This window comes from Entelurus aequoreus, linkage group LG10, assembly GCF_033978785.1.
Source record: "Entelurus aequoreus isolate RoL-2023_Sb linkage group LG10, RoL_Eaeq_v1.1, whole genome shotgun sequence".
Classification (NCBI taxonomy): Eukaryota; Metazoa; Chordata; class Actinopteri; order Syngnathiformes; family Syngnathidae; genus Entelurus; species Entelurus aequoreus.
In genome coordinates this window covers 12,868,450-12,886,278 of record NC_084740.1, presented here as the reverse complement: position 1 = coordinate 12,886,278, position 17,829 = coordinate 12,868,450, and the positions used below count along the sequence as shown (strand labels likewise).

Genomic DNA, 17,829 nt, shown 5'->3' with positions numbered 1-17,829 from the left:
TTTAAAACAGCACAGTGTTCCTGTCTTATAGAGGATCTTTGACCAGCATTTTTGCAGTAAATTCTTTAAAAAAAACAAAGTGCTCATGTTGCGTTGAAGATCTTTAATTAGCATTTTTGCAGTAGATTCTTAAAAAACAGCAGAGTTCTCTCGTCATACAGAGGATCTTTGACGCGCATTTTTGCAGTAGACTCTAAAAAAGCAAAATTCTCCTGTCAAAGAGGATCTTTGACTAGTCTTTTTGCAGTAGCTTCTTAGAAACAGCACAGTGCTCCTGTCATATAGAGGATCTTTGACCAGCATTTTTGCAGTAGATTTTTTTTTAAAACAGCACAGTGTTCCTGTCTTATAGAGGATCTTTGACTAGAATTTTTGCAGTAAATTCTTTAAAAAAACAAAGTGCTCATGTTGCGTTGAAGATCTTTAATTAGCATTTTTGCAGTAGATCCTTAAAAAACAGCAGAGTTCTCTCGTCATACAGAGGATCTTTGACGCGCATTTTTGCAGTAGACTCTAAAAAAGCAAAATGCTCCTGTCAAAGAGGATCTTTGACTAGTCTTTTTGCAGTAGCGTCTTAGAAACAGCAGAGTGCTCCTGTCATATAGAGGATCTTTGACTAGCATTTTTGCAGTAGATTCTTTAACAGCAGAGTTCTCTCGTCATACAGAGGATCTTTGACGCGCATTTTTGCAGTAGACTCTAAAAAAGCAAAATGCTCCTGTCAAAGAGGATCTTTGACTAGTCTTTTTGCAGTAGCTTCTTAGAAACAGCAGAGTGCTCCTGTCATATAGAGGATCTTTGACTAGCATTTTTGCAGTAGATTCTTTAACAGCAGAGTTCTCTCGTCATACAGAGGATCTTTGACGCGCATTTTTGCAGTAGACTCTAAAAAAGCAAAATGCTCCTGTCAAAGAGGATCTTTGACTAGTCTTTTTGCAGTAGCTTCTTAGAAACAGCAGAGTGCTCCTGTCATATAGAGGATCTTTGACTAGCATTTTTGCAGTAGATTCTTTAACAGCAGAGTTCTCTCGTCATACAGAGGATCTTTGACGCGCATTTTTGCAGTAGACTCTAAAAAAGCAAAATGCTCCTGTCAAAGAGGATCTTTGACTAGTCTTTTTGCAGTAGCTTCTTAGAAACAGCAGAGTGCTCCTGTCATATAGAGGATCTTTGACTAGCATTTTTGCAGTAGATTCTTTAAAAAAGCAAAGTGCTCCTGTTGCGTTGAAGATCTTTAACTAGCATTTTTGCTGTAGATTCTCTAAAAAAGCAGAATTATTCTGTCATTGAGGATCTTTGACAAGTCTTTTTGCAGTACCTTGTTAGAAACAGCAGAGTGCTCCTGTCATATAGAGAATCTTTGACTAGCATTTTTGCAGTAGATTCTTTAAAACAGCACAGTGCTCCTGTCATATAGAGGATCTTTGACCAGCATTTTTGCAGTAGATTTTTTTAAAACAGCACAGTGTTCCTGTCTTATAGAGGATCTTTGACTAGAATTTTTGCAGTAAATTCTTTAAAAAAACAAAGTGCTCATGTTGCGTTGAAGATCTTTAATTAGCATTTTTGCAGTAGATTCTTAAAAAACAGCAGAGTTCTCTCGTCATACAGAGGATCTTTGACGCGCATTTTTGCAGTAGACTCTAAAAAAGCAAAATGCTCCTGTCAAAGAAGATCTTTGACTAGTCTTTTTGCAGTAGCTTCTTAGAAACAGCAGAGTGCTCCTGTCATATAGAGGATCTTTGACTAGCATTTTTGCAGTAGATTCTTTAAAAAAGCAAAGTGCTCCTGTTGCGTTGAAGATCTTTAACTAGCATTTTTGCTGTAGATTCTCTAAAAAAGCAGAATTATTCTGTCATTGAGGATCTTTGACAAGTCTTTTTGCAGTACCTTGTTAGAAACAGCAGAGTGCTCCTGTCATATAGAGAATCTTTGACTAGCATTTTTGCAGTAGATTCTTTAAAACAGCACAGTGCTCCTGTCATATAGAGGATCTTTGACCAGCATTTTTGCAGTAGATTTTTTTAAAACAGCACAGTGTTCCTGTCTTATAGAGGATCTTTGACTAGAATTTTTGCAGTAAATTCTTTAAAAAAACAAAGTGCTCATGTTGCGTTGAAGATCTTTAATTAGCATTTTTGCAGTAGATTCTTAAAAAACAGCAGAGTTCTCTCGTCATACAGAGGATCTTTGACGCGCATTTTTGCAGTAGACTCTAAAAAAGCAAAATGCTCCTGTCAAAGAGGATCTTTGACTAGTCTTTTTGCAGTAGCTTCTTAGAAACAGCAGAGTGCTCCTGTCATATAGAGGATCTTTGACTAGCCTTTTTGCAGTAGATTCTTCAAAACAGCACAGTGCTCCTGTCATATAGAGGATCTTTGACCAGCATTTTTGCAGTAAATTCTTTAAAAAAAACAAAGTGCTCATGTTGCGTTGAAGATCTTTAATTAGCATTTTTGCAGTAGATTCTTAAAAAACAGCAGAGTTCTCTCGTCATACAGAGGATCTTTGACGCGCATTTTTGCAGTAGACTCTAAAAAAGCAAAATGCTCCTGTCAAAGAGGATCTTTGACTAGTCTTTTTGCAGTAGCTTCTTAGAAACAGCACAGTGCTCCTGTCATATAGAGGATCTTTGACCAGCATTTTTGCAGTAGATTTTTTTTAAAACAGCACAGTGTTCCTGTCTTATAGAGGATCTTTGACTAGAATTTTTGCAGTAAATTCTTTAAAAAAACAAAGTGCTCATGTTGCGTTGAAGATCTTTAATTAGCATTTTTGCAGTAGATTCTTAAAAAACAGCAGAGTTCTCTCGTCATACAGAGGATCTTTGACGCGCATTTTTGCAGTAGACTCTAAAAAAGCAAAATTCTCCTGTCAAAGAGGATCTTTGACTAGTCTTTTTGCAGTAGCTTCTTAGAAACAGCAGAGTGCTCCTGTCATATAGAGGATCTTTGACTAGCATTTCTGCAGTAGATTCTTTAAAACAGCACAGTGCTCCTGTCATATAGAGGATCTTTGACCAGCATTTTTGCAGTAGATTTTTTTAAAACAGCACAGTGTTCCTGTCTTATAGAGGATCTTTGACTAGAATTTTTGCAGTAAATTCTTTAAAAAAACAAAGGGCTCATGTTGCGTTGAAGATCTTTAATTAGCATTTTTGCAGTAGATTCTTAAAAAACAGCAGAGTTCTCTCGTCATACAGAGGATCTTTGACGCGCATTTTTGCAGTGGACTCTAAAAAAGCAAAATGCTCCTGTCAAAGAGGATCTTTGACTAGTCTTTTTGCAGTAGCTTCTTAGAAACAGCACAGTGCTCCTGTCATATAGAGGATCTTTGACCAGCATTTTTGCAGTAGATTTTTTTTAAAACAGCACAGTGTTCCTGTCTTATAGAGAATCTTTGACTAGAATTTTTGCAGTAAATTCTTTAAAAAAACAAAGTGCTCATGTTGCGTTGAAGATCTTTAATTAGCATTTTTGCAGTAGATTCTTAAAAAACAGCAGAGTTCTCTCGTCATACAGAGGATCTTTGACGCGCATTTTTGCACTAGACTCTAAAAAAGCAAAATTCTCCTGTCAAAGAGGATCTTTGACTAGTCTTTTTGCAGTAGCTTCTTAGAAACAGCAGAGTGCTCCTGTCATATAGAGGATCTTTGACTAGCCTTTTTGCAGTAGATTCTTCAAAAAAGCAAAGTGCTCCTGTTGCGTTGAAGATCTTTAACTAGCATTTTTGCTGTAGATTCTCTAAAAAAGCAGAATTATTCTGTCATTGAGGATCTTTGACAAGTCTTTTTGCAGTACCTTGTTAGAAACAGCAGAGTGCTCCTGTCATATAGAGGATCTTTGACTAGCATTTTTGCAGTAGATTCTTTAAAAAAAAGCAGAATACCCCTGTCTTAAAGAGAATCTTTGACTAGCATTTTTGCAGTAGATTCTTTAAAAAAAAGCAGAATACCCCTGTCTCACAGAACATCTTTGACTCGCATTTTGCAGTTTATTCTATAAAAAATAGCATAGCGCTGCTGTCTTATATAGAGGATCTTAGAATAGCATTTTTGCAGTAGATTCTTTAAAAAAGCAAAGTTCTCCTGTTGCGTTGAGGATCTTTAACTAGCATTTTTGCAGTAGATTCTCTAAAAAAGCAAAATTCTCCTGCCATAGAGGATCTTTGACTAGTCTTTTTGCAGTAGCTTCTTAAAACAGCAGAGTGCTCCTGTCATATAGAGGATCTTTGACTAGCATTTTTGCAGTAGATTCCTTAAAAAAAAGCAGAATACCCCTGTCTTAAAGAGAATCTTTGACTCGCATTTTGCAGTTTATCCTACAAAAAATAGCAGAGCGCTGCTGTCTTATAGAGGATCTTTGACTAGCATTTTTTGCAGTAGATTCTTTAAAAAAGCAAAGTGCTCCTGTTGCGTTGAGGATCTTTAACTAGCATTTTTGCAGTAGATTCTCTAAAAAAGCAAAATTCTCCTGTCATAGAGGATCTTTGACTAGTCTTTTTGCAGTAGCTTCTTAAAACAGCAAAGTGCTCCTGTCATATAGAGGATCTTTGACTAGCATTTTTGCAGTAGATTCCTTTAAAAAAAAAGCAGAATACCCCTGTCTTAAAGAGAATCTTTGACTCGCATTTTGCAGTTTATCCTACAAAAAATAGCAGAGCGCTGCTGTCTTATAGAGGATCTTTGACTAGCATTTTTGCAGTAGATTCTTTAAAAAAGCAAAGTGCTCCTGTTGCGTTGAGGATCTTTAATTAGCATTTTTGCAGTAGACTCCAAAAAAGCAGAATTCTCCTGTCATAGAGGATCTTTGACTAGTCTTTTTGCACTAGCTTCTTAGAAACAGCAGAGTGCTCCTGTCATATAGAGGATCTTTGACTAGCATTTTTGCAGTACATTCTTTAAAAAAAAAAAGCAGAATACCCCTGTCTCACAGAAAATCGTTGACTCGCATTTTGCAGTTTATTTTACAAAAAATAGCAGAGCGCTGTTGTCTTATAGAGGATCTTTGACTAGCATTTTTGCTGTAGATTCTTTAAAAAAGCAAAGTGGTCCTGTTGCGTTGAGGATCTTTAAGTAGCATTTTTGCAGTAGATTCTCTAAAAAAGCAGAATTCTCCTGTCAAAGAGGATCTTTGACTAGTCTTTTTACAATAGCTTCTTAAAAACAGCAGAGTGCTCCTGTCATATAGAGCAGTTGTCCCCAACCACCGGGCCGCGGCCCGGTACCGGTCCGTAGACCGGTTGGTACCGGGCCGCACAAGAAATAAAAAAAATTAAAAAAAATAAAAAATACATTATTTTTATTTTTTTTGTTAAATCAACATAAAAAACACAATATATACATTATATATAAATATAGATCAAAACAGTCTGCAGGGATACAGTCCGTAAGCACACTTGATTGTATTTCTTTATGACAAAAAAAAAATACCATAATCGCACCCCCCCCCCCCTCCCCCCTCTATATCAGTGGTTGGGGACCACTGATATAGAGGATATTTGATATTTGACTAGCATTTTTGTAGTAGATCCCTTAAAATAAAACAGAATACCCCTGTCTTAAAGAGAATCTTTGACTCGCATTTTGCAGTTTATCCTACAAAAATTGCAGAGCATTGCTGTCTTATAGAGGATCTTTGACTAGTATTTTTGCAGTATATTCTTTAAAAAAAGCAAAGTGCTCCTGTTTCGTTGAATATCTTTAACCAGCATTTTTGCAGTAGATTCTTAAAAAACACTGGAGTGTCCCTGTTGTATAGAGGATCTTTGACACAGATTTTTGCAGTAGATTCTTCAAAAAAAACAGTGCTCCTGTCATATAGAGGCTCTTTGACTTGCATTTTCGCAGTAGATTCTTTAAAAAAGCAGAATGCTCCTGTCATAAAGGATCTTCGACTAGTCTTTTTGCAGTAGATTCTTTAAAAAAAAGCAGAATGCTCCTGTTACATAGAGGATCTTTGACTAACCTTTTTGCAGTAGCTTCTGAAAAACAGCAGACTATCTGTGTTCCAAAGTGTGTGAATTACAATTTGGTGCTGATTCAATTGTTGGACCTTGGAGGAGGTCAGATGCCGCTGATAGGCAAACACATCCAGGTGGATACAAAGCATTAGTGTTAGTGTTGCCTACTTGCAAACATAATCTATAATGCATTACAAGCAAATCAATAAAACCACTCAAGACTAAGAGAGAGCACTTTAGTACACGATGGGTTCTTCCAATTACATTTCTATGAGATTTCTCTCACCTCAAAATATGATAATACTGTGTATGTATCAGATTTTCCACTAATTGTTGTGCATCATTGTATCTATTCAATCTATGGATTCCTTCTTATCACAACATCATTGGTTGATGTTATACAAACAGTACTGCTTGCATGATGTATTATTATAATGACATTACTTGGTGTGGCGTTCAATGACCCAATGCAATTTGCCAGTACAGTAGTTGTTTTTGATGCCACATATGTCCCTAATGAAGTGCCCTGAAGTAGCATTCTAAAACGGCATATTTTCTTTCATTTTGTCCCTCACCCTCCCTTACTTTTCTTATATTGCTCTATATCAACAGTTGCCATGGAAACTATTTCTCTCTTCCTCTCCTCGCTGCTGGTGTGCGTGGCTGGTAAGTGTGTCCCCCTCTTCTAAACCACACACACACACACACACACACACACACACACACACACACACACACACACACACACACACACACACACACACACACACACACACACACACACACACACACACACACACACGTTCTTGAATTTCTTACCTTCTTGAGACCTCCGAAAAATGCTTACCTCTTTAGGACCACCCTTTCTAGATATATAAAAAATGTTACTTACAACATTAATAATAATCATTAATAATAATAATAATAATATTTACAAACTATGCAAATATAAAAAAGCTTGTTGTGAAAAATGAGTTGGGATTTCACGAGAGAAATGTCACAATTTCACAAGAATTTTGGCAGTAATATAATAAAAGTCGTCATTTTACTCAACGCAAGTCAACATTTTACAAGAAAAACTGAACATTTGTGCATTATGATAAAAGTTGGAATTTTACTCAATAACAGTCGCAATTTTACAAGAAAAGCTTAACTGTTTGGCAATTTTATGAAAATAGTCGTAGTTTTACTCGATAAAAGTCACAATTTTATAAGAAAACTTTAAAATGTTGGCAATATTATAATAATAATCTGAATTTTACTTGGCAAATTTATCACAAAAGTCATAATTTTACTCAAAACATTTCACTATTTTACGAGAACAACAAAAAGATTGGCAATATTGTGATAAAAGTCAGAATTGTATATGACAAATGTCGCCATTTTGCATTCAAAAGTAATCATTTTACATAAAGAAGTAATACTTTTACGAGAAACAAAAATAATATAAAAGTTGACACATTGTGAGAAAAATACTGCTTTTTGTAAAAAAATAAATTATTTTGAATCTTTTGTTTGTAATTGTTTTTTAATTTTCATGATTTACTTCAAGTTATTACAGTATGTCTCTGTATACATATTTATTTTATTTGTTTTATTAATTTTGGCCAAAGGGGGCGCATTTCAATGTCTTACACACACTTGTTATTACATATGTTGACCAGAAGGGGAGCACTTTTAAAACCGACACACAGTCAATTTGAAAAATCCCTCCTTTTTGGGACCACCCTCATTTTGATATAGATTTCACCAGCAGGGGTGCAAATGAGACATTCTCTATTAGATGCAATGGTTTCCCGTATTGGGACCATGATTTATGTCCTAAGTAACACAGCAATGATGGCAAGCTTTAATGCCATAGACTCTAAAACTCTAGTGGAAACGGTGACAGCTCTAAAGTCATCCACCTGCTGCCTTGATGTTTTACCTACCAACTTCTTTAAGAATGTTTTTGACTGCCTATCAACAGACGTATTGCAAATAGTTAATAATTCTATTCAATCGGGCAATTTCCCGAAGGCTTTCAAAACTGCAGTCATTAAACCTCTTCTAATAAAGCGGAGCCTAGATGCCTCTGTTATCAACAACTACAGACCAATTTCAAATCTACCATACATAAGTAAAATAATTGAGAAAGTTGTCCTCCAACAACTAAATCACTTCTTGGTTTCTACTGGCGGCCACAACAACTTCCAGTCAGGATTTCGACCTCTTCATAGCACAGAGACGGCCCTTCTTAAAGTTATAAATGACATCCGTCTAAACACAGACTCTGGCAAAACTTCAGTATTAATGCTTTTGGACCTCAGTGCTGCATTTTACACTGTCGACCACTCAATACTTTTGGACAGGTTGGAAAACTGGGTGGGGATCTCAGACACAGTTTTAAGCTGGTTCAAGTCATATCTACAAGATAGGAACTATTTTGTTTCCATTGGTGACTTTGTATCAGAACCAACCAGCGTAACGCGTGGAGTCCCCCAAGGTTCAATCTTGGGGCCGACTTTATTTAACATCTATATGCTCCCACTAGGACAAATCATGCAAAACAATAACATTGACCATCATTGCTATGCCGATGACACCCAAATCTATGTAGCGCTATCACCAAATGACTATCGCCCCATAGATCTTCTGTGCCAGTGCATTGAGCAAGTCAAACACTGGATGTGCCAACATTTCCTACAACTAAATGAAGATAAAACTGAAATAATTGTTTTTGGTGCTAAAAAAGAAAGGTTTAAAGCAGGGGTCACCAACGCGGTGCCCGCGGGCACCAGGTAGCCCGTCAGGACCAGATGAGTAGCCCGCTGGCCTGCTCTAAAAATAGCTCAAATAGCAGCACTTACCAGTGAGCTGCCTCTATTTTTTAAATGTTATTTATTTACTAGCAAGCTGGTCTCGCTTTGCCTGACATTTTTAATTCTAAGAGAGACAAAACTCAAATAGAATTTGAAAATCCAAGAAAATATTTTAAAGACTTGGTCTTCACTTGTTTAAATAAATTCATTAATTGTTTTACTTTGCTTCTTATAACTTTCAGAAAGACAATTTTAGAGAAAAAATACAACCTTAGGATTTTTAAACACATATACCTTTTTACCTTTTAAATTCCTTCCTCTTTTTTCCTGACAATTTAAATCAATGTTCAAGTAAATTTATTTTTTTATTGTAAAGAATAATAAATACATTTTAATTTAATTCTTCATTTTAGCTTCTGTTTTTTCGACGAAGAATATTTGTGAAATATTTCTTCAAACTTATTATGATTAAAATTCAAAAAAATTATTCTGGCAAATCTAGAAAATCTGTAGAATCAAATTTTAATCTTATTTTAAAGTCTTTTGAATTTCTTTTAAAATTTTTGTTCTGGAAAATCTAGAAGAAATAATGATTTGTCTTTGTTAGAAATATAGCTTGGTCCAATTTGTCATATATTCTAACAAAGTGCAGATTGGATTTTAACCTTTTTAAAACATGTCATCAAAATTCTAAAATTAATCTTAATCAGGAAAAATGACTAATGATGTTCCATACTTTTTTTTTTTTTTTTTTTTTTCAAAAAGATTCGAATTAGCTAGTTTTTCTCTTCTTTTTTTCGGTTGAATTTTGAATTTTAAAGAGTCGAAATTGAAGATAAACTATGTTTCAAAATTTAATTGTCATTTTTTTCATGTTTTCTCCTCTTTTAAACCGTTCAATTAAGTGTAAATATAATTAATTATTAATAATAACAGAGTTAAAGGTAAATTGAGCAAATTGGCTATTTCTGGCAATTTATTGAAGTGTGTATCAAAGTGGTAGCCCTTCGCATTAATCAGTACCCAAGAAGTAGCTCTTGCTTTCAAAAAGGTTGGTGACCCCTGGTTTAAAGTTATCCAATACCTTCAATCACTGACGCTGAAAACCTCAAATAAAGCCAGAAATCTTGGGGTTATTTTAGATTCTGATTTACATTTCGACAGTCACATCAAATCAGTAACAAAATCGGCCTACTATCACCTCAAAAATGTAACGAGACTTAGAAGGCTCATGTCAGCTCAAGGCTTAAAAAAACTTGTACATGCCTTTATTACCAGTAAGCTAGACTGTTGTAATGGTCTCCTTGCAGGTCTTCCCAAAAAAAACTGTCAGGCAGCTACAGCTTGTTCAGAACGCTGCTGCTAGAGTTCTAACAAAGACCAAAAAATGTGAGCACGTTACACCAATTCTTAAATCCTTACATTGGCTCCCTGTACATCAGAGAAGTGATTTCAAAATCCTCCTGCTCACATATAAATCCCTACATGGTCTAGGGCCCAAGTATATCACTGATATGCTCCCACTATATAAGCCCTCTAGATCACTAAGACCTTCTGAGACCAATCTGTTAGCGGTTCCAAGAGTAAATTCGAATCAAGGGAGAGCATCATTCAGTCACTATGCAACAAATAGCTGGAATAAACTTCCTGAAGATGTCAGACTTTCCCCAACTCTGACTACTTTTAAAACTAGACTGAAAACTTGTATGTTCACCTTAGCTTTCAGCTAAATCTTTTAATCTTTTAACTTTTAACGTCCGCACTGTTTTTATTTTTATTTTAATTTTGCTTTTATTTTCTTTCGTTTCACTTTGTTGTCTGTGAAGCACTTTGAGTCTGCCTTGCGTATGAAAAGCGCTATACAAATAAAGTTGCCTTGCCTTGCCTAACTTGTTCACACCTCCTCATATGGAAGGTACTTTTCCTTGTTGATGTCTCAAGAAGGATAGCATACAAGAACACACACACACACACACAGTCCCATGCATGCATGGATGCTGAGCGTCCATAAGGAGGCAGGCAGGGTTGATGCCTCTGCAGTGATGAAATCAGTGACTACTTGAGGGCTTTTTGGTGTGTGTTGTTTCTCACCACACAGGAACTGCCCTCGTGTGAAGTCTGCGTCACACAACAATGACACCCCTCAAATAGATGATGTCTGATGGTTGTCGTCAACTGACACATTGTTTTTGTGTGATTTTTTTTTTTTTCTTTTCCTGCTGCTAATGTGGATGACTATGACTGTCAGCTGTAGCAGACGTGGATGTTCAGGGTGAGTGCGCTCAACACAAACATGAGTACACACTCGGGAATAGAGCAGAACCGCATAATGACATCACTACAAATCATTGATTAGTTTGTATTTTACTCTAAAATATGAGTTTGATTTTAGTTGTATTTAGACGTCACACTGTCTTATGATTTATGACTTGCACAATCCAACATGTCTGAAAAGGAGTCAAAAGAAGCAAAGATTATTCTGTTATTGTTATTATTTTTGAGGAAACATCATATTGTGAGGCATAAATAGAATTAAGTAAAATGGATTTTGAATAAAGAAGTCATATACTCTCAAGACAACAACTTAATTTTTTTTAAAATGAAAAAGTAACATTTTTATGAGTTTTTATGTTATGAGAAAAAAGGAAAATAAATAATGATTAGTAGTACATCCGCAAGAATAACCTTCCATCGTTACAAGATAAAGTTAAACAACAAAGATAAATTAATATCATATTTTTTGAGAAATATTAAATGATAATAAAGCAGAATATTGCAAAAAGTCATAACCTTTTTTCCCCATTTATTTTATTTACAAAAAACACACAATGTTCATCTATTTTATAAAAGAAAATAGAACAAAACAATAACCTTTTGATAAGTCACTTAAGAATGAGCAATTTTGTAATGATAAAATCCTTTATTAATGTTTACTTTATTTTATACATAATGTAAACAAATGCAATTGTACAGACTAAAAATGATACGAAGAAAGTACAAATATAAAGTTGTGATATAATGTGGGAAAAGTCATCTATTTAAGAAAATAACTTCATGTTATTTGTTAAGGTAATTATTTAGTTTGTTTTAAACTTGTTTAACAAACTTACATTTGTCACATGTTTGCACTTGCACAATCCAACATGTCTGAAAAGGAGTCAAAAGAAGCAAAGTTTATTCTATTATTGTTATTATTTTTGAGGAAACATCATATTGTGAGGCATAAATAGAATTAACTCAAATTGATTTTGAATAAAGAAGTCATATACTCTCAAGAGAAAAACTTCATTTTTTTAAAGGAAAAAGTCACATTTTTATGAGTTTTAATGTTATGAGAAAAAAGCAAAATAAATAATGATCGACATCAGAATATTACATTCTTACAAATATTAGAAAGTCATATACACTTCCAGGACATACATTTATTTAAAAAAATATATAATATGAGTAGTAAATCCACAAGAATAACCTTTAATTATTACAAGCTAAAGTTAAACAATAAAGATAAATCAATATCATGTTTTTAGAGAAATATTAAATGATAATAAAGCAGAATATTGCAAAAAGTCATAACCTTTTTTCCCCATTTATTTTATTTACAAAAAACACACACAATGTTCATCTATTTAATAAAAGAAAATAGAACAAAACAATAACCTTTTGATAAGTCACTTAAGAATGAGCAATTTTGTAATGATAAAATCCTTTATTAATGTTTACTTTATTTTATACATAATGTAAACAAATGCAATTGTACAGACTAAAAATGATACGAAGAATGTACAACAATAAAGTTGTGATATAATGTGGGAAAAGTCATCTATTTAAGAAAATAACTTCATGTTATTTGTTAAGGTAATTATTTAGTTTGTTTTAAACTTGTTTAACAAACTTACATTTAAAAGTTTATTCTATTATTGTTATTATTTTTGAGGAAACATCATATTGTGATGCATAAATAGAATTAACTAAAATTGATTTTGAATAAAGAAGTCATATACTCTCAAGAGAAAAACTTCATTTTTTTAAAGGAAAAAGTCACATTTTTATGAGTTTTAATGTTATGAGAAAAAAGCAAAATAAATAATGATCGACATCAGAATATTACATTCTTACAAATATTAGAAAGTCATATACACTTCCAGGACATACATTTATTCAAAAAAATATATAATATGAGTAGTAAATCCACAAGAATAACCTTTAATTATTACAAGCTAAAGTTAAACAATAAAGATAAATCAATATCATGTTTTTAGAGAAATATTAAATGATAATAAAGCAGAATATTGCAAAAAGTCATAACCTTTTTTCCCCATTTATTTTATTTACAAAAAACACACAATGTTCATCTATTTTGTAAAAGAAAATAGAACAAAACAATAACCTTTTGATAAGTCACTTAAGAATGAGCAATTTTGTAATGATAAAATCCTTTATTAATGTTTACTTTATTTTATACATAATGTAAACAAATGCAATTGTACAGACTAAAAATGATACGAAGAAAGTACAAAAATAAAGTTGTGATATAATGTGGGAAAAGTCCTCTATTTAAGAAAATAACTTCATGTTATTTGTTAAGGTAATTATTTAGTTTGTTTTAAACTTGTTTAACAAACTTACATTTAAAAGTTTATTCTATTATTGTTATTATTTTTGAGGAAACATCATATTGTGAGGCATAAATAGAATTAACTAAAATTGATTTTGAATGAAGAAGTCATATACTCTCAAGAGAAAAACTTCATTTTTTTTAAAGGAAAAAGTCACATTTGTATGAGTTTTAATGTTATGAGAAAAAAGCAAAATAAATAATGATCGACATCAGAATATTACATTCTTACAAATATTAGAAAGTCATATACACTTCCAGGACATACATTTATTTAAAAAAATATATAATATGAGTAGTAAATCCACAAGAATAACCTTTAATTATTACAAGCTAAAGTTAAACAATAAAGATAAATCAATATCATGTTTTTAGAGAAATATTAAATGATAATAAAGCAGAATATTGCAAAAAGTCTAAACCTTTTTTCCCCATTTATTTTATTTACAAAAAACACACACAATGTTCATCTATTTAATAAAAGAAAATAGAACAAAACAATAACATTTTGAGAAGTCACTTAAGAATGAACAATTTTGTAATGATAAAATCGGTTATTAATATTTACTTTATTTTATACACAAAGTTGTGCCTCCAGTCTCTACGACTTAATCCTCCCTTGTACCCTCTGCAATTTAAGTTAGGGCCGATCTGTCATTTACCAATTTCACAACAACACAACACAACAAACTTGTGTGACTAATTTGTTTGCTTTGACATTTTTTGTAGATGAAAAAGAAAAAGAGGACAACCCCTTTGTCTACGGTAAGTGTCGTTTATAGTTACTAGCATGTGCGCAAGTCTTTGGACATATACATTTAACAGGAATCGTGTCTTCTGTGCTTTGTAGACTATGAGAGCCTGAGGATTTGTGGACTGGCACTAGCTGTGGTGCTGTTCACCCTCGGAATCCTGCTCATCCTCAGTAAGGAAACCCCTGCAAATAAAAGGCATAATTACAAACATGGACGCCACTCCCTATACGCAGATATCGCGCTGTGCGTAGGGCCCTGCGATCAGTAGGCGACCCGGTTTTTGTGTGGATGAAATGAATGAATGACGGAGTGCTTCCTATGACAATTTGGTAACACTTAAGTATGGGGAACACGTATTCACTAGAGATGTCCGGTAATATCGGACTGCCGATAAATGCTTTAAAATGTAATATTGGAAATTATCGGTATCGGTTTCAAAAAGTAAAATGTATGGCTTTTTATAACGCCGCTGTGTACACGGACGTAGGGAGAAGTACAGAGCGCCAATAAACCTTAAAGGCACTGCCTTTGCGTGCCGGCCCAATCACATAATATCCACGGCTTTTCTTTCTTTCTTTCTTTCTTTTAGTTTATTTCGAACATGAACACATTTACATCATAATACATCACACAATTTCATATCATTTCATTTACATCATGCCCGAAAAGGAGTAGGAAGAAGCAAAGCTTATTTAATCCTACCCCTTCCCCACTTCAAAGCATTTACAATTATATAAAATCATTTACTGACCTTTTTATATAATAAAATAACATCTATGAATTAGTATATACAACAGTTTGTAATATGTAATTAATTAATTCAGTCATTATTAACATACTGACATGAAGAATATTTTCAATAAGGTTGGAAGTTTTTCTCATAATTCTTCTTCTTTGTACTTTGTAAGCACTATTAATTTAAACAACCTCTTAAACTTGATCATGTCAGTTTTCACACACACAGGTGAATGCAAAGCATACTTGGTCAACAGCTATACAGGTCACACTGAGGGTGGCCTTATAAACAACTTTAACACTGTTACAAATATGCGCCACACTGTGAACCCACACCAAACAAGAATGACAAACACAATTCGGGAGAACATCCGCACCGTAACACAACATAAACACAACAGAACAAATACCCAGAACCCCTTGCAGCACTAACTCTTCCGGGACGCTACAATATACACCCCCGCTACCCGTCCCCCAGCCCCCCACCCCACCTCAACCCCCCCAATAATAAATATGGCAGTGCCATGTTGGCATTTTTTTCCATAACTTGAGTTTATTTATTTTGGAAAACCTTGTTACATTGTAAAAAGAACAGAAATTGTGTTATTTGGATAAAAATCGTGAATTTTTTTGAAGAAAAAAAAATAGTTTAAAAGAAGTGTGATATTTGACTTAAACTTTGACTTTATTTTTAAAACAGGGACAGTACATATTAATGAATATGCAAGATTGTACCAAGTGGCTCATTTTCATCTGTCGTCCCTGCGGCATTGAATGCCAAACACATAAGAACAGGACAGCACCAAACAACAGGACAACAAGGCCATATACAACAATAAAACAATAATAATAAAAAGTACAGTAAGACCAAAAAAAAACCATTAAACAATAAACCAAATTTATGACAGACCAGAAATTAGCATAGAAAGTTGGATTTAAGTGTAAGAGTGCTTAAGTGTCAATCAAATCTGAGCGTTATCATCCAAGTCCATGTTTCTTACACTTCTTGTGTTGGATATTATTATGAAATTACTGCATGCGTTGACATAAATATGACCTTCTGTTATTCTTATAGGTAGACGATGCCGCTGCAGTATCAGCCAGAAGCCCAGGTATGCCCGTGTCCCCGCTTGTCACGCTTTTGTCATGCTGCTTGACACCATCTGGTTACTATGGCGACCTGTGCTTCAGGTCGTATAACTGTATATAACTGTGCTTATATAACTATATTACTGTGCTTGGATGTATAACTTCTGTACAGTTTAGTTTAATATGTCTACCTGTTAATACAACATATCTATATATTTTTTTTAACTTCGTAGTCTTTGTGTGTGTGTGTGTGTGTGTGTGTGTGTGTGTGTGTGTGTGTGTGTGTGTGTGTTCTTGTATTTCTACCCTTTTTGAGACATCAACAAGGAAAAGTAGCTTCCATATAAGGAGGTGTGAACAAGTTAGGACATAAATCATGGTCCCAATAAGGAAAACCATTGCATCTAATAGAGAATGTCTCACAAAATGAGGATGGTCCCAAAAAGGAGTGATTTTTCAAATTGACTGTGTGTCGGTTTTAAAAGCGCTCCCCCTCTGGCCAACATATGTAATAACATGTATGTGTAAGAAATTGAAATGCGCCCCCTTTGGCCAAAATTAATGCAAAAATAAATAAATAAATATGTACACAGAGACATAATAATAACGTGAAGTAAATAATGAAGATTAAAAAACAATTACAAACAAAAAAATAACTAAAAGCGGTCTTTTTCTTACAATGTGTCAACTTTTTTCTTATAAAATTGAGAACTATTTCTCATATTCTTTCTGTTTCTGTAATAATGCAATATTTTCTAATTTTCTTTACTTTTTTTATATAAAATTATTACTTTTTAATGCAAAACGGTGACATTCGTCATATATATAATTCTGTCTTTTATCACAATATTGCCAATTTTTTTGTTCTTGTAAAATAGTCACATTTTAAAAATTCCGATTATTATTATGTTATTGCCAACATTATAAAGTTTTCTTATAAAATTATGACTTTTATCGAGTAAAATTACGACTCTTCTCATAAAATTGCCCAAATTGTAAAGTTTCCTTGTAAAATTGTGACTTTTCTCGAGTAAAATTACGACTCTTTTCATAAAATTGCCAACATTTTTAAATTGCGACTGTTATTGAGTAAAATTCCAACTTTTATCATAATATTGCACAAATGTTCTTTGACTTGTGCTGAGTAAAACTACGCCGTTTTTCTTGTGAAATTGTGGCCCTTTTTCTTGTGAAATTCAAACTAATTTTTCACAACAAGATTTTTTATATTTACATAGTATGTATAAATTATTAATGTTGTAAACACAAATCTTTATATATCTAGAAAGGGTGGTCCTAAAGAGGTAGGCATTTTTCAGAGGTCTCAAGAAGGTAACAAATACAAGAGTGTGTGGGAGGGTGTGTGTGTGTGTGTGTGTATAAATAATGAAGATTAAAAAACAATTACAAACAAAAAAATAACTTCAAGCAGTCTTTTTCTCACATTGTGTCGACTTTTCTCTTATAAAATTGGGAACAATTTCTCATATTCTTTTTGTTTCTGTAATATTGCAATATTTTCTCATAAAATTATGACTTTTTCAAATCAAATTATTACTTTTTAATGCAAAACGGTGGCATTCTATTTTCTAACTTTTGTTTTTTGTAGAAGTTGACACCGGGAGAAACGCACAACAAGAATTCCAACGTACCTGTACTGTCCTGTACCCGTACACAAGGCAATAAACATCTATTCTATTCTATTCCCCTCCTTTCCCCCCCCCCCTGCAGGGCCCCCGGAGATGAGGAGGCACAGGAGGAAAACCTTATCGTCTCAAAGGGTAAGATACACTTTTCACCTCCATGTCAGCTCCTCTCCCCCATGCACACACACATCCATAATGGAGTCTCACTTTGGGATCTGAAACGTGTA

General features: G+C 33.7%; 1 protein-coding gene across 1 annotated transcript in view; it reads left to right on the top strand.

Annotated features, from left to right (window-relative positions):
• Positions 1-17,829, top strand: part of fxyd6 (FXYD domain containing ion transport regulator 6) — a 41,303-nt gene that overhangs the window by 19,297 nt on the left and 4,177 nt on the right. The window contains exons 2-7 of the mRNA XM_062060151.1: positions 6,574-6,627; positions 11,011-11,034; positions 14,107-14,142; positions 14,228-14,302; positions 15,943-15,979; positions 17,688-17,737. Coding sequence (XP_061916135.1) covers positions 6,579-6,627; positions 11,011-11,034; positions 14,107-14,142; positions 14,228-14,302; positions 15,943-15,979; positions 17,688-17,737 — 271 coding nt within the window. The 5' untranslated portion in view covers positions 6,574-6,578. The remainder of the gene's footprint in view (positions 1-6,573; positions 6,628-11,010; positions 11,035-14,106; positions 14,143-14,227; positions 14,303-15,942; positions 15,980-17,687; positions 17,738-17,829) is intronic.